At 48.0% G+C, this 27816-nt stretch overlaps 1 protein-coding gene across 1 annotated transcript in view; it reads right to left on the bottom strand.

The window, feature by feature from the left end:
• LOC119449799 (P protein-like) overlaps positions 1 to 27816 on the bottom strand; it is a 244067-nt gene that overhangs the window by 188333 nt on the left and 27918 nt on the right. The window contains 2 exon segments of the mRNA XM_049665447.1: positions 24779 to 25008; positions 25482 to 25737. Of these exon segments, the coding sequence (XP_049521404.1) occupies positions 24779 to 25008; positions 25482 to 25737 (486 nt within the window).

Raw genomic sequence — 27816 nt, 5'->3', positions numbered from 1 at the left:
GGCCCCCAAACATAACGGCTCAATGCTCTAACCATTAGGCAACAATTTTTTTTTTTGTTTAGGCCACGAAACTTGTTTTCGTACCAGTTTTCGTTTCGGTTCACCGAAAACGGTTCATTCAGTTCCGGTTGAACTCCGGAGCGAAAAAAAAATAGCAGCGCTAATCGGTACAAACCGGTTCGATTGCATTTGAATAACCGAACAATAATTACAGGAAAATGCACAAATTGATTTCGTAAAAAGACTCGGCGCAATTGAGAAGCTGCAGTGAAAGATTACGCCCGTTTGTTCTGAAATGACGACGATAACGATAAACTTTCGTCAAACGCGAACACGAGCGGTTCCGCTGACGTTGACCTAGCATGCAGCACTCTGCTGCGCGCAACGAAGCGCACTGAAATTGTTGATCTATCTACTTCCGTTGCCGGATGCGATTTCCTGGAACCTAGCCTATAACAGCTTTGCTGTAAAAGGAAGACGTACCATAGTTGCCCCTTCTTGTCGAGCAATTCGCGGGTCTCTCGCATCTTGCGTATACCTGGCCTCATGGAGCTCGTTTACAACGACAAAGCGAGGCCGATATTGCTTAAGGAGAGGGTAAATTTGTAAACACGTGAACATAAACACCCCGATCGCGAACCTTGTCTCTTCCGCAAGCAGTGTTGGTGATTAGCCGGTCACTTTCTCTCGGCCGGCATTACACCTAGCGCTAGTTCTCAGCGCGTTCGGAGAAATCTTACGTGCTGCTGTTCGCCCATTGGAAATCGCTCTGCGTTGGACTTCGCAACCTGCATTCCAAGGGGCGCGCCCTGCTTCACTTTCCGCTGTGAGCACGGCGCGCTGCGCTCGATGTCGAAGACGCGACATGCACCGCGCTATTGACTTCCAAAAACAGAGGCATTGTCATCGAGGAGATAGGGCGCGAATGAGGTCGCGAGCTCTTTTGTTTGCGCGCGCAAGCATCGCAAGGAGGCGGCTTGGAACAAGGCGCGGTGTCGTAGCACTCAGCTCCCCCTTGGTTCTGGGTGAAAGTCCTTGTGTATCACAAGTCGGGGTCAGCGTTACTGGTCTTTATTACAGCGACAGCTGTGCTGCGGGCTCTTCGCCCTCTCGACATTCACGGTTCGTCATCATCGTCACACCTTGGCCGGTGACCGACCGACCAAACGACCATAATCCTGTATGGTCATATTATGGGTTTATTTAGGAGCATGCGGGTTTTTACACAAGATCCCGTATGATCTTATATAAAAAAAAAGTATTTCAAGTGCTTTGTGTGTCAAAACCATGATATGATTATGAGGCACGCCGTAGTGTGGGACTCCGGATTAAGTTAGACCACTTCTTGAACGTGCCCTTATAAATCTAAATGCACGAGCATTTTACAGCCAAGCTGTTAGCCTCTAGTTGGTCAGAGATTTTTCGCGGCGTGATCACCCAAAAACCGGCAGCTGGAAAAGAGGTTCATGTCTGAGTTTCCGTGTAACAGAATTATGTTTTCGCGTATATTCGATTTACAATCCGATGCTATAATATCTGTAGGTTGTGTGTAAGTCGTACTTTACGAAGTTTGTGACACAGTTTACTTTGAGAAATGCACTTGCGCCAGGCGGAAGGCCTACAAGATTTTTTTTTTCCACGAGCACCATTTTTCTGACGCTACTTTTATTCTCTCTTTAAGACACGATAGTTCACATGACCTCCAGCAAAGCAGATACCATAGAATGAAACATAGAACACTATGGGGCTGCAATAAATATGAGGTGGCGCGTGAAATCCGGAAAGTTGTAATGGTGACAGCGCTAACGTTCGCAAATGCGATTATGTGCTTAAAATCAGACATCGTGACGGGGTCGGAAGTTAACCAACGGTCGGTAGGCCGGTTGGCCTTGGGGGCCCACGGTAAAACCACAAATGAACCGGTGCAGGGTGAGATGGGTTGGGCCTCTTTTGAAGTCAGAGAAGCGCAGAGCAAAAATTAATTTTGATAAAAGACTCAGGAACATGAATGGGCGGCTAAATGGGCGGCTAAAGTGCACAAGTATTTATACCTGAAAAGCGTGGACACAGAATAGAGGAAGAGGTTAAAAGGTTGGCAACCAAGTACAAGGTAACTGAAAGCGTAAGTAAACAACCAGGAGTCATCTGAAAGACAGAAACAGAAACAGTGAATGAAAAAAAAAATCACGAATGTTTACAAGAACCGCCAGAATGAGATTAGAAACAGAAATGTGTAAGACAACACAAATTACATTGCCTTGCTATTTGGGGCCCGCTGGTTGCTTATGCACAAATACATACCGGAGCAAATATTCGCACCAGGATGAGGCATGTGTGTGCTACAGCGACAAATCCGGAGACAACTCAGCACATCCTAATGGAACGCGAATGTATTCACCAAGTGAGACCCGTAGGAAACGTCCGTCTCCCAGAAATGCTGAGATTTAAGGCGCATGGAAGCATTAACCGGTAAGCAGTCAAAATAAGCAAACGATGTTTACAGTATTAGTGGGGGAAAAAAAGCTGGGAATAAATAGATAGGACCGGATCCTTTACAGACATAGCTAACTCCACAAGGTAAATATAGAGGGTTCTATGAAGACAGATAAGATGACCGAGACAAAGCACTAGACTGATAAATACCTATAGATTACTTGATTATCTCAAGCAGTCTAGGTGGCTATTTGTCACCGCCTCATTTCGAAGGAGATACCAAAAAAATAATCATAATCGCCATCATCCCTGAAGCATCTACACATTATGCGCCCGCAGTAACGTGCAAGTTTTGCCGCGCCGCGGTCACGCCTCGCCTTTACCCCCTTTGTGGGTCAGTGGCGGCGCGAGCGTTTGCCGCCGCGTCGCGTTAACCAGATGGTGTTTACGGAAGCGCTAGCTGCAGTGGCTCACTGGGCGCGCTGCTGCGCTCCCGGCTACTGGCGCCAGTATGCGATTAGAAAGCCGGCGAGCACTCGAGCAACGGAGAGGAGCGTAGTATAGTTTATACCAGAACGCTATAAAACGTCCTTTACGTTGAATTGCCATGGAGGGAGCTGGACCTTCAGACCTCCAAGTGATTCGGGGAGCTCGGAATCGCCAGCGAAAGTGCCTATAGCCCGACAAATCAGCTAACACGTTGACATTCGCCGTGACACACTCGTAACCGTAGTGCGACGTTCTACAGCGGAGCTATATATTGTTCAGATGCGGGCTTTCGTGGCGTCTTAAGCTATTGCTTAAGGGGTTATGAGCCCTTCCTTGTCTTACGTGACGGACCGATTTATTAACAGATGCGGTACGCGAATGTGTGCGCGTGCCTATCGTCACGATGACCGCCGGTCAGGACAATAAATATGTGCGTACCTTTGTTGAAAAATTCTGTGTCACCTCTGTGTCGTGCGTTTAACAGCTTCGCTGGCCATCCACCTTCACAGAGTGGAATGGCTAATTAATTTTTTGAAGAAAATTGCGCATTCATTTTACAACTTCCTTTTACATCAGAATTTGTACGGCAGGTGGCGATATATGTCTAGGCGTGTTCGTACACATATTGGTGAAAGGAAAGAACAGTCTTGTAAGAGGTGAGGTTAGACAACTTTGCCTGCTGGAACGAATTGAAACACACCCTATACAGGGGACAAATTATTTCGGCTCTCCTGGTATTGACGACATGACGTATCCAACTTCGCCGGCCGCTGCCCGGCGCGCCGGAAACGTCCGTATTTACACGCACGCTCAAGCGAGAACTGCGTATAAAGACTCCCTAATCCGACTATATATCTGCGCCATTTGAAAAAAAAAAGAATTAAATTATGGGGTTTTACGTGCCAAAACCCCCCTCTGATTATGAGGCACGTCGTCGTGGGATATTCCGGATTGATTTGGACATATAACGTGCACCTAAATTTAAGTGCACAGGCGTTTCCTGCATTTTGTCCCCATTGAAATGCGGTCGCCGTGGCCTAGATTCGATACCGCGACCTCGTGCTCAGCAGCCCAACACCATAACCACTAAGCAACCACGGCGAATTGAGCCATTAGAGTTGCAAGCTTGATGCTTCATTTTAATGGTGTTCCCGTTCTCGTTAATCTTTTCAAAATAAAAAAAAAGAAAGAAAGCTGATGGCGCAAACAAATTGCCCCTAACAATCGCTATATTTGCAACATTTCGTTTAAATGCAACAATTTTATTTGCGAAGCCAGTCCAGTGGTTGACAAACAAAATACGGTTTTCGGTCCTGTGTATTAAGGTAGTAGTTCCCGCAGCAACGCTTTCTGTTAAAGCGTTAGCGCAGATGAATTGGGGTCTTACGGGTGACTTTAGTGGCAGTGGCGGTTCAATTACTATTCAGTGGCGATTCATTTGATACAATTTAGGGGCGTGGCGCGGCCAGCAGCCTAGGTTTGGCGCCACAGTGGGCGTGAACGAGCTAGGCGGCCCTCGCCACCATAGAAATGCGGCCGCCGCGACTGGGACCGAATCCGTGTCCTCAAGTTCACCAGCGCCACGCCGTGGCCACTATGCTACCGCGGCGCGTAATCAGATCTTGTAGCTCAAGGTACGTTTCCTGAAGTTCATTAAGTGAGTACGTTAGGACGGTCATTTGAAACGTAAAGTGGCTTCAGAGTGTGACGTTGTCTTCGGTGTCCCTTTAAGTTGTCCACAGTCTGACGCTAATGACGTTTGGAATGAAAACAAACAGATGTAAGATTTTTATCTCTAGTGCACGCATCGCTTTGGTGAACTTTCGCCACCTTCGCGGAAACATGCAGACAGTGTATACGAATACCGATTGCTTCACCACGCCCAGTTACATAGGCAGCGGGACGCGAGCTTATCGTGTTTGCAATATCAGACGACGCGTATCCACTGCGGAGTGCGATGACGCGCACCTTGGTCGACCGATTTCAACAAAGACTGAGGACCCTGTAGCACAACAAACTCGGCAGGATACTTCAACGCGTTTATGTACACAAGCCGACAGGCTGCTCCAGATACGCGCGAACAGATGACGCTCGTGTAACTCTGGGGCGCAACAATGACGTCAGCACGAGGCAAAATTATCGGCAACGCGGTGTCTTTGTTTGCCAAGCTATGCGTGAACATTGGAAGCCGGCGGTGAAATGCCAGGTAGGCAAATGAACGAGTCTCGAAAATAACTCTGCGCAATGGCTGAAGAATGAAACAGGCGGGACACAGGGAGAGGGCATCTCATGAATTTCCAGGGCTTCAGGGGAAGAGGAAACACGTTGTTGCTAAAGGAAAAAAAAAAGCGTGATTGAGAAATTCGATCCCGTGAGACACTGGTATAAAACTGCCCGTATTTCCGCCATCAATGCTGATTCATTGAATTGATTGATTGATTGGCTCATTCATTCATTCATTCATTCATTCATTCATTCATCATTCATTCATTCATTCTTCGAATAAGTTTAATGTTCCAAAGCAACACCTAGGTTACAAGAGGCGCCATATTAAGGGGCTCGTATCAATTTCGGCCACCGGTGGAGCGGCCAAAGTGCGCCCCTATGACGCCCCCGTGATAACGGACCGAGGCGAAGAGGGTCCAACCCAGCTACTAAAGTTTAAAGCTCTTTCCCTATACACCATGGGGACAATAGGTGTTTTTTGTATGTTACGGCAGATGTTTTTTTTTTTTCTGAAACTACTGCACTCAATATTTAATGTAATACATAAACAGAAAGCAAAATGAATGCACTTTTCACGCATGAAAGTTTTATTAACGAGATGTTATGTCATAAAAAAGATCTAAATTGTTAAAATCAAAATTGTGCGATAAAATAAAGACACGCTAAATCTAGTAAGAAAGAAATGTTACGAAAATGATGAGATGTAGAAAATGTATTGCTGTCTATTAGTCACTGGCTCCGAAAAAATCTAAATTTTTCTTTGAACAGGTATTTCGCTACAAAAATACACCTGCAAGCACTACAGTTGGGCGTGCCGAGCTGCGGCGCCGAATGTTCCGGCTGGTTGCCCGCTGTTATTCGATGTATCGATAAGATCAGCCGCAGAGGCAGCGGAATCGCGATATATGCGATCTCCCGAAGCGCGCGCGCCGTTTACGGAGCCGGAATTTTTGCGGTCAGCTTTGACGATATTGAAACTTCGGAGCCGTATAAAAATCACCGCTTGGCGGGGAAAAAAAAAAGCTAACTGCTTAGACAAAAAAATGTAGTTTCTCCTCTTTCACGTCCGATGGCGCAGTGTGTCGGTAAGCGGCGCGCAAGGTCTCCGAAGTGGCAGTTTCAAACCATCGATAGCTGGTGGCCATTTTTTTCGTTCTCCTTTGACGATCGCGAAACTTTGGAGCGCGTTTACAAGATTACCGCCTCCCGGGAAAAAAGCGAACTACTTAGAAAACTAAAATATAGTTCTCCTCCTTCACGTCCGAGCGCAGTATGTCCGTGAGCGGGGCAGGAGGTCTCTAAAGCGGCGTTTCAAACCATCGATAGAGGGCTAACCATGCCCAATGGGCGCGGTACGGAAAGAGTTAATAGATAGTACCCGAACGGGCGTCTGGCTATCAAATTTCCATTAAAGTACGCGTCGGCGCCTCGAAGCAGCCGTATTCTCAGGGCGTCGCTAATGAGCTATCACAAAGAAATGCCAGCAACTTGTGCTTGGACGTACAATTATATGTAACGTAAAAAGCGTCGGCGGGCCGCTAAAGCTGGACGAAAGACAACAAGGCCCGCGCTCACTTTGCGACTGTTTGCCGTTTGTTTTTGCTTTTCTTCGCTTGATTATGCACTGCAGGTGAACGAACGTCATTGAAAGATGTAATACGGGTAAATGAAAACCTTTCATGAAGACTTTATTTCAAGAAAGCTTTATCTGGTAGCGGCCATACCCACGATTTAGGCGAAGCCTCTCTCAACACCAGCCAATTAACACAAGCCTCGCACCCCAACAAAGTACTGTAATTCCCATGACGGCGTAACGCCCTGTAGGAAACAGACGGTGACGTCAGATTTCCCTCTAGGTCATATTGTGAGAAAATCTATGGGTGCGACGCCTGTAACGCCACTGGCAGCGCTCCTTATCTCGCCAGCGTTGTGAGACGAGTGGTAGCAGCCATGGGCACTGTTCATTCTACCCAGCAGGAGTTGCCTAGAATGCTGAGTCGCGCCAACGTGTCGCCCCGCGTATAGTTAGAACACTGCCCTATGAGTCCAAGCGCAACGCTATAACTTTCTATCACTCTGAATGGTTCTCCCTTAGTAGACACTCCAGTGTTTTCTCTAGTGAATATTGTAGGAAATTACGCTTTAAACGGTAAGCAGGGATCAGTCAGATCAGTCGGTCAACACAGCTAGCAAAACTGCGCGGCCTCTGTTGACGCCACCGCCGCTTCGAAAACTATTCCGACCGTAATCCGTACCCGCCGCGGTTGCTCAGTTCGCTAAGGCGTTGCGCTGCTGAGCACGAGGTCGCGGGATCGAATCCCTGGCCGCGGCGGCCGCATTTCGATGGAGGCTAAATGCAAAAACGCCCGTGTGCTTGCGTTGTAGTGCACGTCAAAGAACCCCAGATGGTCAAAATTAATCCGGAGCCCTCCACTATGGTGCGCCTCATAATCAGAACTGGTATTGGCACGTAAAAACCTCAGAAAGAAGAAGAAAAGACCTTAATCCGACTCGTTTTCCCGTCTTTCTTCCACGACGTGGTAGAAGACTGCATTCCGTGTTCAATGCCCAATCTTCCCACGCGCCTAATGCAATATTTGCAAAGACGTGAAAAAAATACCTTCGCAGACAGCGAAGCAGTGTAAGCGAGTCCTCCCACCCTTCGGAGGTAGTATGTGTCTGCCTGCTGGCTGTTCTTGGGGGTGATCCATCACCGACACCCTAGTCATACGCCTATCTTCGGGCTCCAGTGCAGGCGTCAGTTTTCAACACCTTAGCCGTACAAACTCCCACCTGACCTCCAACGTACGTGGAGGCTGTAAAACGCGACGCGAGAAACAAGAAATTGCAGATAAGTTCGAGTAATTCGAGTAAAGTACGCTCAAAAGTAACTTTTGTTTCATAATCGTCGATAATTACGTTTCAAAGCGATAACACGGAATTGTGACGTAGGTTGCGTTGCTGGCTCTTATTTTGATTGACGTGTTAGTTGGTAAGCACGCGCCGCCATCGGCTCTCACGTCGTCGCACGAGAACGTTCGTGGAAATCCGCTTAACAGGTTCGCGATGAAAGAGGGAGTGAAACGAAGCAACGCAAATATATTAACCAGGGTTCCTAAATCAACTCTCTTTCTACACTGCAATAAAGGGGATCCATCGCCCTAATCTGCCTATCCCACGCTACCTCTTGTATAACCTTACCGCACCTCACGTCGTCTAAACAACACTCTGAGCTTCCAACGCATTTCTGGTAGAACTGTTGCACCTAATTCATCCGCTTTGCCACAGGCTATCATTCACTGGAATGGTCTTCCAGAACACATTGTGAACATCCGTGATCCAGGTAGTTTTAGGGCCGAAGTAAAGGACATTTTTTTCTAATTACTAATGCGTCATTAATTATTGTATAATGATGTTTTTACTTTTCAGTAATCGGTACTAACAGTCAATAAGCATTGTATAGTCATGTTACTCATGCTCCTGAAGTTACCCCTATCTATGTAACCCCCCTCACACAATGCTCCGATGCTGGAGCCTGTCAGGCAACGTGCAATAAACGAAGAATAAATTCCCTTACGTAAGAGCGTAAGAAAAATTCCTTACGTAAAAGCCTCACTTCCTAGCATCCTCAGCATTCCATTACCAGCCATGCGGGATAGGCGAGCTACGCAATTACGAGACGATCGCTGTGCGCGGTGGTCGTAAGAAAATTTATGGTAATGCGATCCCAAAATGATTACGACGCAACTTCGCTGCGTTTCTTTATGTTCATTGTAACTTCACGGTTGTGTTTGTAACGGTCTGTCTGCTTCATTTTCAGTTCTTTTTCTTTATATATCAAAACTGTTTGACAACGAAGCACTGCAGACTCCTACGACTCGAAACGCGAAGTCAGTTCGGGCACGTAGGTGCAGTGGGACGTGAAGAGCACATTCCGCGCACTAAAGACGCGACGTACAAGACCCGGTTTTTTGTATCACTAGTCTAAAATTACACTCAAGGAGGGCGACGTCACTCGACGCCGCCTTTTCTGATCTTTGTCTTTTTTTCTTTCTAAGGTAGCACTGTCTAGAGAGAGAAATAAAACGCAAAGAAGTCTCACAAGACTAACCGCCAAATTATCGCACGGTATATGTCGACAAAGATGTGAGGAGACGGTGATTAAACGCATCTCCATTTCATCTCGCTCGGCTCATCTACTTTGAACGTCGGCCCGCGCCAGGTGCCTTCTCAATCATGCATATCGCGACGCAACCGCAATAAGCGTAAGTGTGCGACGTCGTATCATGTGGCGCGCGCACTGCGACGCGAGTGAGCCCCCCTCATTGCTTGCGCGCCAGAACGCGTCTATATATATAAAAAATATTCTGCGTAATATATAGCTTATGCACGTAGCAAGGAACTAGTATGACCTGAGCCCCCCCTTTGAAATAATCTTAAAATGCTCATAAAGGGCAACGTCAACCAGTTCTATTATGTCCGTTCCCATGGCATAATCTTTTTTTTTTTACGACGCATATAGAGCATACAAATATATAGTATATGGGGAAAATACGGTATGTTTGTATTAAGTCAAGCAGGGTATGATTGTAACCATCGTCGTCGTCGAAAACAGCAACAACATTCTTGAACTGATCTCTTACCCGGGAAAAAAAAGAAAACGTCGATCTGGCGTTGCCCTTATGGTTATTCATGACAAAATTGCATTGCATGGTCTTCACACTGTTGGTGCGGCACGCTGGTGGTCATGTGACCTTAGCTGCGCGGCAAACTTTAGCTGCGCGGACGTTAAACGCGTTCATCCTAGCTAGCAGAGGGAAGAACCGTGTAGAATGGCAAAGCCGAAACTTGCTTCACGTTTCTGGAGCCATACAGGTATACCTTATTCAAGATGCCTCGAAAGCAAGGCTGTCGTCAATTTAGATGCGCGAGGTGCCACGCCCAGAGCATAAACCTGAGGCATGGCCGTCCTGGTAGGTATTTAGCGTCTTTTGTATCAACAAACAAGCGACGCTTGATCTTGAGTTGAGAGAGAGAGAGGAGGTTTAAGTGGCAGCACGCCTAGCGTGGTACTCCAAGCTTATGTGACGATAAATTAAATATAACGTGTCTGTCTTGACTTGGTCAGGGACAGCAAGTCGTTGTTTCACTAACATGCGACTTTGACTAAACGCACGTAGCTCTGTCGATAGAAAGACATTCGCCAGAACCCACGTGACGATGGCTGCCGACAGTAATGCGCTTAGCATTGACTCAATAGAACGACACAACCTATTGCCAACGTCGAAACGAGTTATGCATGAGGCGTGCGCAGCAGCGGGACTCCTCTTTCGCGCTTGCCCAAGTGACATCTATCGGCGCCGCCGCGAAGCCTGCGTGTGGCCTCCGAAATGCGTGGCGCGCCGGTGCGTGCAAACCCGAGGGGCTTCTTACACGCCACACCATTTAGTGGCGCTACCGAGATGTCCGTGCGTGAATTCCATATAACAGCGGTGCCCGCCCAGTCCCGCATCTACAGTGAGCCACGTCGGAGTGAAAGAGGTTCGTTGAAGAGCGACATGTGTGTATGCATTAACACATACTCAGTGACAAGTTGGTCGAACGGTTAGTTTCGGACGTTTACACAAACACGCATGCATGCACGCACACGCATGCACGCCCCAGAAAGTGTGTGAACTACCTTAAGAATGCGAAAGCAAATAAAATAAACACCCAGCCGTCTCTACATGACGACAGTCGAATATTTGGCCGCAAGATGCTGCAGTAGCGTTAAAGATCACTCCCGAGAGAGAAAGCAGCGACAGTAAACAAGGTGATTAAGATGACCTTGGTAACAAGAAGCGACTTCGCCACAAGAGACGGTGGAAGGGTGTCGCCGAAGATGATGTTAAACCTAATAAGTCAAGGAAGGGACGGGTAAATAAACGGGCCCAGTAGATGACAGTAATCACAAACTACTGACACCGTATAAAAAATTAGGGCGCAGCCGCTAGAACTATAGGGAGCCTTCATGCAAGTCTTGTGTTTCAATGTAGGAGCCAGAACGTTAAGAAGTGACAGTCGCTATTGACCGCCGCAGTGGTGGTAGGATTTTGTTTGTGATGCTAATGGGCGTAAGAATTACTGTGCACACTGATTTATCTGTCAGGGGAAAGCGTTCAACAGAGAAAAAAAATGAAACGGTGAGATTAAGAATCCTGCCAACAAACCCACGTGTTTTGCGCAACATTGCAGACGCCGGAGACAGGTCTGCAATTACACAGTACGAAGTCCACATTCTTTGTTAAAAATCAGCGCATTAATTTCCGGATTTATTGCAGTTGGATGACCAAAACCGTTTAAAACGGCCAAAATAAAGATATAATTAAGAGAAAACAAAATTTGTAGGAGAAGAAATACGGCACGAAAGTGAGAAAGAAAGTGTGTCACAACGTTAGTGTTCAGTTTCGCAGTGCTTCGGTCAGTGCTTCGCACGGAAAAAAAGCCAGGGAGAATTTGACGTGCTGTCCACGTCTGCGGCTCCTTCCAGTCACAAAAACCAAAGAAAGCTTTCCCTGGGCGGAATCTTAAGAAACGCTGCTTCTGGACAAAAACCGAATGAAACTGTAAAATGTGGCCACCCAAAAGCGTTGCAGCACAGCGCACCGGAGTACACGAAGGATTTTCTGAAAGTCCACCGAACACAATTGGGTATACGCAATAGTTGAAGTGGAGACATCTTAAGTTCAGAAGGAAAGAAACGCAGGGGCCATATATTTGTAAAGATTATTTTCATTTTCCATTCTGTCTACCTTTCACATTGCGAAATTGTTAGTCAAAGCCGCGACCCAAAGTTAACCAGGCGGTCGGTCGTGCGTACACAAAGGAACCCGAAAGAATACAAGCGGATTTTGGGTTCTGCGCATTCGCAGTGCCGCTGACGGTACTTATGGGCACGCTTGGCCGCTTTGGTGCATTGTTTATAAAGTGTTACTTGTGGAGGTGGCGCCCACCGGTGATGAAGTGGCGACGGATGCCATCATCCTGCCTGGACGTGACGGACGTGGAGGAGCAAAGACGACTCGGGCTAGTCGTTGTTTAATAAAGTTTTCTCCTTAATTGTTATAATTTTCAACGCCTTTTTCTTCACCATCGTTATCTCTTTCACTATTTTTGTCATCCCCATCACCATCTTCTTTATTATCATAATCTGGTACTGGCTTCGCAGGAAGCTGCACCCCCTCTATCGCAAGGATTCCCTGGTCGGCGGAACGTATGATAAGAAACTAACAGGATCGGAGAGAAATAACCCTTAAAGAATTAGTATACCCTGAAATATCAGCAACATAAATATGCAACGAACTGTGGGCCTCTATTCGCTAAGCAGTTCTTATGCTAGGCCATTTCTTGAGAAGAAATACGCGTATACCAGCCAACTAGTGAAAGCGACCGGACTATTAGCGAGCGCGTCCCAACAACAGGAAACAACTTCTACGAACGAAAAGCTCTCTGAATTTGGCGCTTGATTTTTTGCTTGGCCCGAACAAAGTTGAACACCACGAGGCGGCGCCACTGCGCGTCACCAATGCGCCTAGGAACCTACAGCCTCGGACGGCCTCGAACGCGTTTTATGTGTCTGTCACGTTCAAATGATTCAGGAAGGCAAAGAAAAAAAAAATACTTTTTCCAATACGCAGAGAGGCCAGGTTGCCCCAGACAGAAAACCACGAGAAGCCGTCCTCTCCAATTATTATTTTTTTCCCCTCCGTCTACTTCTCGCGCAAGTATCCGCTTGCTCTCTGCCCAGTACAAAAGCCATCGCAGTTACATAAGGCGAAAAAAAAATAAAACAGCGCAGCAACGGGCAGCCAGAAAAACAAATTGCCGATTCTAGTTTAGTCATACGTCTATATAACGTTTGCCTCGCTAGTAGGCAGCACTATTCTTATGCAAATACGCCCCCTGTTCGCGTTTCTTGCTTTATTATTATTTTGATTTTTTCGCAAAGCGTACAGGATTAGAGCTGACACTTCTCACCCGTTTGCCAGAGCTGTCAAGTCTCGCAAGCAGCACATGGTTATCTTGCGGCATTTATTCAAGGTCTATTCATCTTTCTTTCCTCTTTCTTTCTTCTTTCTTTCTTTCTTTCTTTCTTTCTTAATGTTTCACGCCTGATCCCACGGAGCTTGTGACGATCACTGCATCTATAACGAACAGTTCGCCCCACTTTTGCTGATACTTTATCCTGATTCGCTACCACAAGGAACGGTGCTCGAAGCATCGGGAATCCCGGCAGACTTCACATCCTGAGGTCACGCCGTCTCACAAAACAAGCATGCAGCGCGTGGAAAGCTCTAGTTCAAGAATCAATTTCACAAAGCGTTTGAGGCGAATAGCTCTCTTCTGGCTCTTTCCCCCGTTTTCGTGGTGGTAATTAGTGGTCGGACTAATTGCACTGCCAATGCAATGGCGACGCTGCGAAGGGCGCCTGGTAGTACGTTCTTTGAGACACCCGCGCTGTCGCGCTAAAGCTGTGGGGCGATGAACGTCTTAATTAATTACTTTACGATAAATATTGGAATTAATTGTCGGAGTCATGAGGGAGGTAGGGGCCGAATACTGCACCAGGGAGTGACTTTGATGAAGCTTAGTGGGCCTTCCTAGTTTGGTTGCACCTGAACTAGTATAGCCCCACTAGCTCTCGGCGATATGCTTTTTTTTTTTCTTGCCGGTGTCAGGCACCACTCCATGCCTGAAAATGTGGTGAACTGGAGTAGTATTCGAACTTACGACCTTCAGATTTGAGGCCGGGTATTCTACCTCTGCTCCACGCCACCACTCCTGCGATCTCCAATTACCCCTGGAATACGCTAGCGCAAGACAGGAGTAATTGGAGATCGCAAGGAGAGGCCTTCGTCCTGCAGTGGACATAAAATATAGGATGATGATGATGATGATGATGATGATGATGATGATGAAGTATTGCAATTTACGAATTGTAGGCGGTGAGCTTGCAAGACGCATTCACTTGAAATGAATTTCCAGGATGACACCAGTTTCGAGCTATTATTCCCCAAAGTGTGGGACGAATTACATGGGTGTTCCAGTTAATTTTGTGCTTCAATGTAAAACAGCATCTTTGTAAAAAAAAAAAAAAAGTAATTGGAACAACAGTGCATTTCTACGGCGAGTTTGATGGCGCATATCTCCAAACTGATGTCATTTTGGAAATCCATTCCAAGTGCCTGAGAAGCTCACCGGCTACAATTCGTAAATTGCAATACGTGTCGTAAAGTAATTAACTGAAAATTTAATTAGTGAGCTTTTGTTAATCAGTTGTATATGTGTTTCGATTTCTCGTGCTACTAATGTCCGCCTCATCGAATAACCCAGCTCAATTATAAAAATTATGCTACCTGCCACAGGCGATTTTCAAAAATTCCGTAAAACTTAAAAACGAACACCCTGTATATATAGCTTCTATCTTCCATTACATTCGCAGCGCAGGAAGTTCAATAATCAGGTTGACAGCTGAACAAATTCTTGTAATAGTCAGAGTACTAGCAAACCAGGCAATTACATGCAAATGCATGCAGAGCAGTTTGCCATAAATGACAACGGTGTCGAAAGAGAAACACAATCGCAGCCCATTTTCCTACAAAGCAGCTATTTCTTTTGAGCAGTTGCATTGAGAATTCCAGTTTCCTGTAATTACACCACACATTCTAAAGCATTGCCCACAAAGGACACCCGTTGACTCACCTGTTTATATATATATATATATATATATATATATATATATATATATATATATATATATATATATATATTATATATATATTGCCACGACCTTGACACGACTGAAAGCCACTCGGTGCAATTCCATGCTAGGCACGTCGGGTTGATCATCGAAGAAGACAACGACGAAGGTGCCAGAGTTGTTCTATAAAACATCTATAGCGTCGACGGAAGTCTTTTGTTGTTTTGTCTGTGACAAACTGGTGGAAGTGCTGGGTACGCGTCTATGTACTCTGACCCCCAGGATCTGCAAGCGGACCACCTACGCAAAAGCCGACGGCTTCAAAGACTACCTCCGGAATACGGCCTTCAAGATCTGCCGAGGATGTCGACCACAACCGCAACCCAGACACAGGAGACATACGGTACGGGACAGCCTCCTGCGTCGCTAGTTCTCCACACGCCCCAATGGCCGCGGCCTTTCCATGGTGAGCCTTTTGAGGACGTGGAAGATTGGCTCGATGACTTCGATCGTGTGGCCGAGGTTAATGATTGGGATGAACGGAAGAAGCTAAGGCGCGTGTACTTCGCCCTAGAGGACTCTGCCCGAACATGGTTCGCTAACCACGAGCCATCCATCACCACCTGGCAAGAATTTCAACGGCAGATACGCGATACGTACAGCAGTCCCGCAAGAAAAGAGCGAGCAGAGCAAGCTCTCCAGAGCAGGGTTCAAAAGCCTAATGAAAGCGTAGCCATGTTCGTAGAGGACATGTCGCGGCTTTTCAAGCGTGCTGACCCTGGCATGACAGAAGCGAAGAAGGTCCGCCTGCTGATGCGAGCAGTGAAAGAGCAGCTGTTTGCAGGACTAATGCGAAGGCCTCCAGCTACAGTAGCTGAGTTTGTCAGTGAGGCGACAACAATGGAGCGAGCCCTTCAGCAACGCTCCTCGGTCTACGATCGCCAAATCACCCTGGGATCAGCATCTCCATCTCTCTCGTTGCCCTGTGACACCGATGCGCTTCGAGAGCTTGTGCGTAGTGTCGTGCGGGAGGAGCTTGATCGACTACAGGGAGTGCGTTTTCAGCCGACCGCAACGGCCCTCACAGATATCGTCCGCGAAGAAGTCCGCCAGGCGGCACAGCCATTCGTGCAAACCCGACCTGAAGCCGCCCCTGTACTGACTTATGCGCAAGCAGTGAGGCTACCTGCGCAGCCCGTGAACCACCATAACCTGCCTTCTTCTGAAGAACCGCTGCGCCATTTCCAGGGTCAAACTTCGCATACAACTATGTACGAGTCCACAAGCCCCCGAATCAATACGCGAAAGTCAGACGTGTGGCGCACACCTGACTATCAGCCACTCTGCTTCCACTGTGGCGAAGCGGGCCACTTGTACCGTGCCTGCTACTACCGACGAATAGGACTCCAGGGATATCACCCCGGCGCTCGTCGCCCACGTGAGGGAGAGCGCCCGAGAGAAATCCAGCAATATCTGGCCAGTCGAGATTCGTCGCCGTACGCGCAGTTCCCACCGTTTGAACAGTCCCTGCCAACGAGCCGATCTCCGTCTCCACAGAGGCGCCAGTCACGATCACCACCTCCTCGACGATCGGCGTCACCTAGTCGCTACACTACGTTCTCCGCTTCTGTGGGCAACCGGCCCACGAGCCCAAGTCGGGGAAACTAAGAACAGCGACCTCGGGGGGTGGGGCCGCTGTACAACGCACTTCGAAAGATCCTCCGCTGCGACACCCCGACGGCGACGTCACCGACGACGATAACGATGACGATGACGACAACGACGACTGTGTACCTTCGGCACCTTCATTCGAAAACCGTAAACCTGTTTCAGCCGACATACTCGTTTCTGTAGATAACCACCCGGTAACCGCTCTTGTCGATACTGGTGCCGATTATTCTGTTCTGAGCGGACAACTGGCTACTGCACTTCGCAAGGTGACGACACCGTGGCCCGGACCTAAGCTCCGTACAGCCGGCGGTCATGTTCTCACACCGACCGGCAAATGCACTGCGAGGGTACGCATTCGTGAGGCCACGTTTGTCGCTTCATTTATTATACTGGCAGAGTGCTCTAGGCAGATCATTCTCGGTATGGACTTTCTTCTAGAGTACGGGGCAATCATAAACCTTCGCGAGTTGCTTGTCACTTTTTCCAGCGAACATGCAACTCATTCGGACGACTATCACCTACAGTCCACGGTGTTACGCGTTTCTGGTGACTGCGCTACTTTGCCACCACGGAGTACTACGTTGATCACTGTGGAAACAGACGACGATCCTCCCCATCTCGGAATCGCTGAAGGCAATCTGTCAGTCTTGTTGGCTCGACAGGTTTGCGTAGCTCGCGGCATCTTGCAGCTGTCGTCACGGACTGCTCAGATTTTAGTGACTAATTTCAGTCGTGAATACCAGCACTTCGCCCCACGAACTGCCATCGCCTATTTGGAGCCAGTCAGTGACAATCCTGCTTGTTTAACTGTAGGACAGAATGGTGCAGATGCTACCTGTGACGTACCGGCCAACAGCAAGATTGATGTGAATTCAAAATTATCAGGTGGACAACAGGCTAGCATTCGGAGCCTTTTACAGTCTTTTGCGGACTGTTTCGCTTCAACATCGAAGGTCAACCAAACGCCTATTGCGAAACACCGAATTATTACAAATCCCGATGAAAGACCCGTGCGCCAACGTGCCTACCGTGTTTCTCGTAAAGAGCAAGACGCCATCCGCAATCAAGTCCAACAAATGCTTACCGACGACATCATACAGCCCTCCACCAGTCCATGGGCGTCACCTGTAGTTCTGGTGAAAAAGAAAGACGGTACAATGCGTTTTTGTGTTGACTATCGCAAGCTTAACAACGTTACGAAGAAAGACGTTTATCCCCTTCCCCGCATCGACGATTCTTTGGACCGCCTTCGACATGCCCGATACTTCTCATCGATGGACCTACGCAGCGGCTACTGGCAAATAGAGGTTGATGACCGTGACCGTGAGAAAACCGCCTTTATTACGCCTGATGGACTCTACGAATTCAAGGTCCTTCCTTTCGGATTGTGCTCTGCGCATGCTACCTTTCAGCGCATGATGGACACGGTACTATCAGGTCTCAAGTGGCAGTCATGCCTTGCCTATTTAGATGATATCGTTGTGTTTTCTGACACTTTTGAGCAGCACCTACAGCGCTTACAAGCAGTTCTTGACGCAATTCGTGCTGCTGGCCTGTCCTTAAAGCCTGAAAAATGTCATTTCGGGTATGACGAACTCAAATTTTTAGGCCATGTTGTCAGCTACGCAGGCATTCGACCAGACCCCGACAAAACCATTGCTGTTGCTTCGTTTCCTACACCTGCGAACAAACACGAACTCCGCCGTTTTCTAGGGCTTTGCGCATATTATAGACGCTTCGTGGCTAACTTTTCAAGGATAGCCGAACCTTTGCAGCGGCTAACAAAGGATAATGTTCCGTTTGTCTGGGAGCAGGACCAACAAGAGGCCTTCTGTGAACTACAGAAACGTCTGCAAACACCTCCCGTTCTAGGACACTTTGACGAAGACAGTGACACCGAGTTGCACACGGATGCCAGCAACGTTGGCCTTGGTGCCGTCCTCGTACAGTGGCAAGATGGAGCCGAGCGCGTCATTGCGTACGCAAGCCGCACTTTGTCTCCAGCTGAAAGGAACTATTCGACTACGGAGAAGGAATGCTTGGCTGTTGTGTGGGCAATTGCTAAGTTCCGCCCATATTTGTACGGCCGATCGTTTCGAGTTGTGACAGATCACCATTCATTGTGCTGGCTCGCCAATCTGAAGGATCCCTCTGGCCGTCTCGCACGCTGGAGTCTTCGCTTGCAAGAATACGACATGACGATCGTGTTCAAGTCCGGGCGTAAACACACCGACGCCGACTGCCTCTCACGTGCTCCTCTTCAACCGTCGCCATTCGATGTTGATGAAGAGGACGCATTTCTTTCCATTGTCACAGTGTCAGACATCAGCAAGCAACAGCGCGATGATTCAGAACTCCGGCCTCTCATCGACTACCTTGAGAACCGTCTACCAGAGCCGCCTCGTATGTTCGTCCGAACGTTATCTTCGTATTTTCTCCGCGATGGCGTCCTCTACAAATTGGGTTTTCACTCAACCGCAACCGCCTGCCTCCTTGTAGTGCCGTCTGCACTACGTGACGACATCCTGCGGGCCTCTCATGACGAGCCATCTTCGGGCCACTTGGGATTCGCACGGACGTTCTCACGCATACGCCAAAAGTACTTCTGGCCTAACCTTCGCCGTGATGTCAAGCAATATGTGAAGACATGCCGCGACTGCCAGAGACGCAAAACACCACCCCTGCGTCCCGCTGGACTTCTCCATCCCGTTGATCCTCCACGGATCCCTTTTCAGCAAGTCGGCATAGATTTGCTTGGACCATTCCCCACGTCGAGGGCTGGTAACCGTTGGATTGCTGTAGCCACAGACTACCTTACACGTTACATTGAAACCAGAGCTCTCCCACGAGGCACTGCTAATGATATTGCGACCTTCTTTGTACATGGCATCGTACTCCGCCACGGTGCTCCGACAGTGGTTATAACCGACCGGGGCACAGCATTTACTGCGCAGCTCACAGAAGATATCATGCATCTCAGTGGTTCAGTTCACCGCAAAGCCACTGCTTACCATCCCCAGACGAATGGGCTTACAGAAAGGCTAAACAAAACGATCGCTGATATGATTTCCATGTATGTTGACGTCGACCACAAGAACTGGGACGACGTTCTCCCATATGTTACGTTTGCGTATAATACTGCCGTTCAAGAAACTACCGGCTTCACCCCTTTTCGCTTGGTGCATGGCCGGGAAGCTGTAACAACGTTGGACGCGATGCTTTTACCCACCCACTGTTCTAATGTTGTCACTGATGCTGCCGAATTCGCTCGATGCGCCGAAGAGGCGCGCCAGCTCGCACGAATGCGTATCCGCTACCAACAACACAACGACGCCAACCGATACAATCTTCGTCACCGAGACGTCACTTATCAACCTGGTGACAAAGTATGGGTGTGGACACCGATCCGCCAGCGTGGTCGGTCGGAGAAACTTTTGCGCCGCTACTTTGGACCCTATAGGATCGTTCAACGACTCGGCGACGTGACATACGAAGTGATTCCTGAAGTAGAAGGCACCACTCGCCGTCCCCGACGCCCACGCCTGTCCGATGTCGTTCACGTCTCTCGGTTGAAGCTTTACTACTCCCGCTGACCTCAAAGCTCTACACCTCTCTCATCATCTACGTATACCTTAACAGTATCACTGTGGCACCCCCCAAGTGCATCAATGTTCTGCATCGAGACGATGCTTCTAGGGAGGGGGGTAATGCCACGACCTTGACACGACTGAAAGCCACTCGGTGCAATTCCATGCTAGGCACGTCGGGTTGATCATCGAAGAAGACAACGACGAAGGTGCCAGAGTTGTTCTATAAAACATCTATAGCGTCGACGGAAGTCTTTTGTTGTTTTGTCTGTGACAATATATATATATATATATATATATATATATATACACCCACTGTTCTTGTTGTTTCATTGACTGTACGAGTATTCAGGAACAGATGCGAACACTTGCTATGGTGCCGACTATTTTTCCTGCATATCACAACTAGTGGAAGTCCTACGTGTAACCCACAGCTACGCGTCCCCGCCTTGTGCATTGTGTTCTGTAAGAATGGACCATATACTAAACCAATAATTTCTACAGTGAAAGGTGTATATGGCTAGGCGAAACGAAAAACCGTTCGTCCCATGTTTCGCTAAACGTCTCCATTGGCTGCGCCGTCAGTTACGTCGCTCTCTACGTCGCACCCAAGCGCGCGCGCGCCATTGGCAGCGCCGTTAGTGACGACGTTCTCTGCGTCGTACCCAAGCATGCGCGCCTGCTCTGCCCGCAACGCCGCCTCCTCGGCTCGCCGTTGTCGCATGCGTTCGATATCTCGAGTTAGCTCGGCGTCGTGGTTAGCAGCATTCGCCCGCCATTGGCGCTTGCGTTCCACTAGAAACACAAACATGTAACCAATAATTGAGAAACGCTTCAATACAGCGTCGGGATTAACCCACTGCTGAACACCGGGGGCGCACGTTTCAGCTTCGCTGGTTAACCATCTGTACGGAGTGCTTGGGCGGTGATTTTTTTATTTATTCGTTCACTCATTTTGTGATTAAGTCACTGATCGACTGAATCATTGATCCAAAACGCCAGACATGAAAATCTCAGCCGTTCGTTTGCTGCAAGAAAAAAAATCTAAAAAAGGGGGGAAGTGAATGACCATCAGAACACTGAAAATATCTACTCGCTGTGCTGCAGTTACTAATCAAGGAGATATCGATAATGTGGTTGTTGAAGCTATAGATCGCGTTTTTTCATTGAAAGAAAATAACACAAAAAGACTTGTCTCTCTCATCAGCAGGCCACTTATCCGACAAAATAAAGACATAAAATAATTTTGGGGAAACCATCGACGATGATTGTCAGTGTAGGCGAATAGCCGAACTCATTCAAGGACGCCATTCGCTTCATTAAAGCAATGGTGCGCTTGACGACATATATTTGTTGCAGTGAGGATTTTAGGTGGCATTTGTTGTTTCATTGGGTAATCCTGCGGTCAACAGAGCCGTTAACCAACACATCTCTGGCGGTAGTATAGGTCGACAGCACGTGCGTCTCAAGGAACCATATGACAGTTGACGTTCGGCAGTGAACGCGGCCCGCAGCGCAAGCGCCCCTTTGAGTCGACGCGTTTGTTGCAGCCTTCGACCAGCTGGCAACCTCCGACCACCAACCTCCGACCCGGAAAACGGGTGAGAGCCAAAGAAAACTATTCGCTTTAATATTGTGCACAAACCATCTACGATGATCGGCAGTGGGTAAGCGAATAGCCGTACACTATTACCGCTTTATTGAAGGAATAATGTGCTTAAAGGCATATACAGGGTGTTTCACTTGGGCCAAACTTTAAAAAATATGCAAATGCTACGTAGCTCGACAGAGCCAAGGTAATGTTGTTTACCATTACTTGGAGATACTCAGAATATGTTTTGCAATCCGCCTAATTAGATAATTAGTCTTGATTAATCAACTTCTCAATTAGTATAATTAGATGAAATGTTTCAACGAGAAAATTGTAGAGAAACACGAGAAGCTATCGATTCAGCTTTCGGTTGCTCAATACGTGCTGCATAAAGGTGTTTTTCCGAGCGAGAAAGAAGCCCGCGAATTTGCATATTTTTTAAAGTTTGGCCCAAGTTAAGTGAAACACGCTGTATAGGTTCGGCACACTGGCCGTCGGCCCTTTGGTCAGCTCCACGTAAGTAAGAAGAAGATAAGATCTTCTTGCGTAGTAAGAAGAAGATAAAGCAACGAAACAGTAATAAAAGAGAAGATGAAATGTAAGTGGCGACTTAAGCGGTGTATGCGAGATAAATGCGTTAGCATTACGTCGCACATCTTTGCGGTCGCGGATCCGTGATTTTAACCACGTTCACCAAATCGCAAACTGTTGTTCAGGAGTGTTGTTCGGCACACGTCTGCCTCTTCGAGCAGCGAAGTGCAACTGACGGTGTCCTGAGCAGACCGCCTCCATCTTCTCACGTTTGCTATGGTAAAAACTGCATTGCACTGCCTAAACGCAGAAATGAAGATGGAACTACGTGTCGTACTTTGTCATGTTGCTGCCGGGTCCGGAATTTTCACTCAGTCTCAGTGATTTCGAAACATAGCTCAGTTGCTTCGGCCGTCCGGGACGACACAGAGGTCTAGATCAATTTAGCGTCAAATTTCTCGAAAGGGGATGACAAGAATATGAGCGAAGCACTTCTTTACAGTTTCGCATGCACTGTACTTCATACCCAGAATTAATATTTTGCGTAATCACTAGCGAGAAAATTTCGAAAAACAGTTGAAGGCAATGTGCAATGTATTGTACAAGGAGTCGTAGGAGGATATGCCTCTACCACGTGACCAGCTTCACACACTTCACACACATTTTGCCACTTTGACAGTCTGAATGGGAGTGCATTAAAGCAAAATAGGTCTCGGGGTGAGCTGGGATCACAGGCGCTGTAACCGCCTAGCAACACACACAAACAAACAAGCAAACACACAAACAAACACACAAACAGATTCATTCATGATATTAACATCCCAAAGCAACACCTGCATCTATGGAGACGCAGTATAGTGAACGGCTATGTTGTTTTACCACCTGAGGTTCATCAAGGTGCACCTAAGTGCACGAGGATTTCTTAAAATTCCATTTTAAACTGAATGTCTGCCGTGTCGCCCGAGAATCAAAATCACTTTCCGAGAATCGAGCTATACCCACGTTTTACCGGAGTCCATTCATTCCGTTATCAGTGGTGCTCGTGCCCGGTTTTCCTTTCTCCTGCCTTTTCACAGCTGTCGAAAGCGACAGCGTGATATGCGGCGGCTCCCAATATAGAAACTATTGGGCGGTTTATTTGTCCCTTATCTCGTGACCCGGTGCGGTCGCTCTGCAGCCATGACCTTCTGCTTCAAAGCGCGAGGTTCCGAACGCTATAGAAGGTATGGATCTGGGGCATTTAACTCCACAGGAAATTAAACAGTCTCCGCGTGGGCTTAAGATATTGTTCTACAGGGATGGGGAAATAGTTATACTAAATGTCACATGGTTTCTTTATTTGCTGCTTGACACCTGTGCGGACAGAAGTGCACTGGGAGGCATGATCGTAACACGCGCCGGCGGCGCCGGTGATATACGCAACTGCTTCAATCACGGGGCATTGAGTCGAAGTGCGTAAGTGATTACGGGTGTAAAGCGCGAAATACGTCCGCGTAAAACGCGTCCGAACCGATCGCAGGACTAGCCGCGGCAACAACCGCGCCCAACAAATTCCCGTCAGCTTCCAAGGGTATGAGGATCCGTCCTTCCGACGCGTCTGTCAGCAGAACCTGCGGTGCTAACTTCACTCGACGTCACGGGATTTGACAGCGTCAATTGTCTCGTCTAACTAATTGTTCATCGATTAAAAAAGGAGTACACCGCATTCTAAGTGAACCAGTGGCTACCTATGAGGTCTTGAGCGCTTTTCCTGGCAATCAAACGGTACGTGCAAATAGGAGGACATATATATATTGAAACCAGTCACGCCAGATTGGCGGTGCGGCTTTGCGGTTCTAGGACAAAATTCGAAAAAGGGAAGGGATTCCTTGAAGTTCTTGCTTAGTAATCAACGTTCTTTTAGAAGCTCAGCTCTATAGAAGCTCGAGTGGCAGCGAGCGTCGTCGCTGTCACTCGTAACTGAGCGAACGAACGCAGCGAAGGATGAAACGAACGCCGCGGAGCGCAGCGGGTGATGAGAGACGCGAGGAGGAAAGCGGAAGGTATGGCGAAAGTGTGAGAAGAAAAGCGTAGTGCGGCGACGATGGCTACGAGATGGCGCTTGAGTAGCCCGCGTCGCCTGCGAGGTTTGTCTGTGGCGGCTTCTGTGAATCGCGGCCACGCGTCACCCACGTGCTGGCTCTCACTATCTTCAGATAAGCGAGGCAGTCGCGCCACACTTCGCTCCGTTTGCAACGTGCCGCGCGAGACAGATTGTCCGCGCCAGCCAATATATCGAGAAATGGAAACACGTGTAGAGCTGCGCTCAAATTTCGCAATAGGGAGTGTCGTAATCGTCGGTGAATTTTTTTTCACAAGAGTTTTGAAAGAATACTTCACTAATGTAACAGTTTGATACAGTTTTGAAAGAATAGTTCACTAATGTAAACTAATGTTCCCACATTTTGTTTTAAGACACCGGCAGACGCGAGCTCGTGGTGAGAAGCATGGTTCGTATAGGGTGATGCTCACTTGATGGTGGCTGGCGTCATGAGCAGTATGGTGGTGACGTTGTCCAGGAAGGCGGACACGAGCGCCGTGGTGGCACACAGGGTTGTGATCAGAGGCCAGACTTGGCCGCGCGCCACGCGGAATGCCACCACGGCCGCGTAGTCGAAGAAGCCCGTCTCGCACAGAATGGCCACCAGCACCATCATGCCGAACAGCAAGCTAAGCGTCTCCACGTCCAGCCATGACATCACCTGCGCACACGTGAATGCCAAAGCATTCTCAACAACGCACCTACCAGAGCCGTTGAGACATATTCCCCAAACACAGTATATTCAAAGCGTCGATGGAAGTCGTCCACCAAGCAGAACCGACCATTCACGGGTTGTTGCAACTGTTCTCTCATCGAAACCGCACGTATACATACGAGGGGTAATTGGCTATATTTCGTGATACCCGGGTTTCGTCTTTCTGAATTCAATGTCACACCGTTCGTTTGTCCGCTTTTCATTTTGTGTCTGTTTAAAGTTTAAACCACTTGATCACAAGTGTATATCACATTCCTCACCCAACACCTAAAGCAGCATCAGGCCTTTCAGCGAGGCAATTATCTTTTTATTCCAAGACCGAATCTCTCTCTTTCTAACCCGACCCTCTCGACCGATCACCCAACGCGGGGTACGTCTATATGATTCCTTCCCACAACGATAAGCAAAAACAACCGCACCTTGGCGAGGCTTGGCCGGTCCCCGATGAGCGCGAGGCAGGCGATGGCCGCCGTCGCCGCCAGCATGGCGGCCAGCGTACGGTGCACCAGCTCGAACACGATGAGCACGTACAGGCCCAGCAGCACCGCCCCGCCCATGAGCAGCCCGAGCTGCGTGAGCTCCGTGAATGCGCTCACGTCCACGCTCAGAGACACCTGCGGCACGCTGGCCACGTCCGATGACGACTCCAGGTGCACCTCGAGCGCGAAGCCTCCCCTGCGCAGAGCACAGCCCTTTTCACTGAAGCCCTGAAAGTGGCACGAATCTCTCAGCAGATAAGTCAGTTGTATTGCCTTCGCAATGATGCGCTTAGCCAACCTAAGAATTAGTCAGACAGACTTACCCGTTGTACGGAGTCGTGGATTTTTGGGAACCGTCTTGGAGTTCTCATATACATTATCTTGAGTAGCGTGTTAATCGAACTTTCAACGTGCTACGCTGAATCGAAGTCACTAAACGCGGAGCAGCACATTAGATTCGTTAGTAAAACTACGTGTTGTCCCTGTTCGTCAGACAATCGCCTATTCATTACCTGTAATGCACGGCCTGTCTGAGTCCTCTGAACGAATTTTAACCTGATTGCTCGAAGCCTCAGAATACGCCTTGGATAGCCTCGCTCAACACTGAGCAGTCTTGGTATACGGCTGAGGCCGTGGAGCCAGCCGTTCAAACTGTACGTGTTCAGAAAACTTCGACCTTTCATCAGGCTGTGCCAACACAACACGATAATCAACCTTTGCAGGCTATTCTTCTTCAAAGGTCCTGACGAATATGCGAGGCATTGCGCTTTCATCACCAGTTCATTATCTACCAGAAACGTCAATCACCTCTTCCGGACTTGAATTTTCCGCATTGTAATTTGACCATACTCTTTGTGGTTCTGACAATTCCAGGGATTAATTTAAAAAACGCATCCACTTGTAGATGGATTTCTGACGCTCCTGGGATTGCAAGACGGCAGCACGTTTTGCGTTAACTGATGTATCTGCATCAGAGAATCGCTCCATGTCTGCTTTTTACGTCCCAACACACAATGAAAGTAGAAGTTACCGGTTGCTGCAGAAGACGTCATAAACCTCCGCAGAATCTTTTGGGATTTTCCGGACAACAATGTTGGCAACGACTTAGACAACAAATGGACAATATATTCTGATGCAAAACGAGCACTGGAGTCATTGGAGCGATATTGTTTTTATGCTGATTTCAGCTCGCTATCGTATGCGATCGCAAAGACACTGAAGGTCGCTTCCTTTTCCAACCAGCGAGTTCACTTTCATTGTGGATAACCATTCACATTGGGGTAACTGGAAACGAGGTATTCGACCGACTGGTGCTCACTCCTTGAATGCGATGACCCATCTGAAATTCGCCCAGTTTGAAGGCAAAAATATTCTACTTATGCTGCGTAGTACATTGTCTGGGTCAACGAGCAAGTCGAGAGGCCATTTAATATTCTACGAATTTCAGTAAACATGAAAATTGACCATACAATCGATACCCTTCTGCACCGTTTACAACTTGACGTGGTCTACACACCTCACTTCTTTCAACGCGTGAGAAAGAAGTTTATCTCCAACTGCACCTACTGTGACAGCCCAGACGCTTCTTTAGACACTTTTTCAGAGATTGTTCACAATATGATCAAAAACGAGTCAATTTTCGCGATAAGCCACTTGGACCGGACTCGCGGCAACCTTAGTACGGTCAGCGCTAAGTGCCGGCATTCTCGCGAAGGAGGGGAGGGGGGCTCCCTCTGGATCTGCCAGTGCAGCTTGCCGCCTCGTGTGCTACTCAATTATGGCTTGTTTATCTGTTTATACTGATGGTTACAAGTCTATAGAGTGTATAGACTATCCCGTGACAATATATGGAATTGTGTCCTTGCAGTTCCAATCACATATTATCCATGTCACCTCAATAATTTAGTGATAAAGACGAAGCATTGATAGCACGTCACAGTAGCGTACAAGAAGCCGACAGACAGTCTACATGGTGCCTAAATGCCGTATTTCATCCATCCTCAATAAAATGGCGCACTTCAGGTGAAACCTATTCTTTAGTTTCCTTTTTTTTTCTTCTGTCGTTTCCTTTGATTTAGGAATTTTCCGTCCTACATTGCGTGCTTACATTCTGGAGAGGTCACATTTCAAAAGTCACCATCAGCCAATAACGAAGCAAGCCGTTTGTCCCTGGAAACACACAAGGCGGAAAACTGTGCAGGAAAAAAATTGCGCAGGAGCTCCTTCGTTTTTATTTTCCAGTGCGCCTTGCACAGGATCCTGCAACAGAACCGGC

This window comes from Dermacentor silvarum, chromosome 4 (genome assembly GCF_013339745.2).
Source record: "Dermacentor silvarum isolate Dsil-2018 chromosome 4, BIME_Dsil_1.4, whole genome shotgun sequence".
NCBI classification, from domain to species: Eukaryota; Metazoa; Arthropoda; class Arachnida; order Ixodida; family Ixodidae; genus Dermacentor; species Dermacentor silvarum.
This window is presented reverse-complemented; position numbering and strand designations above follow the sequence as displayed.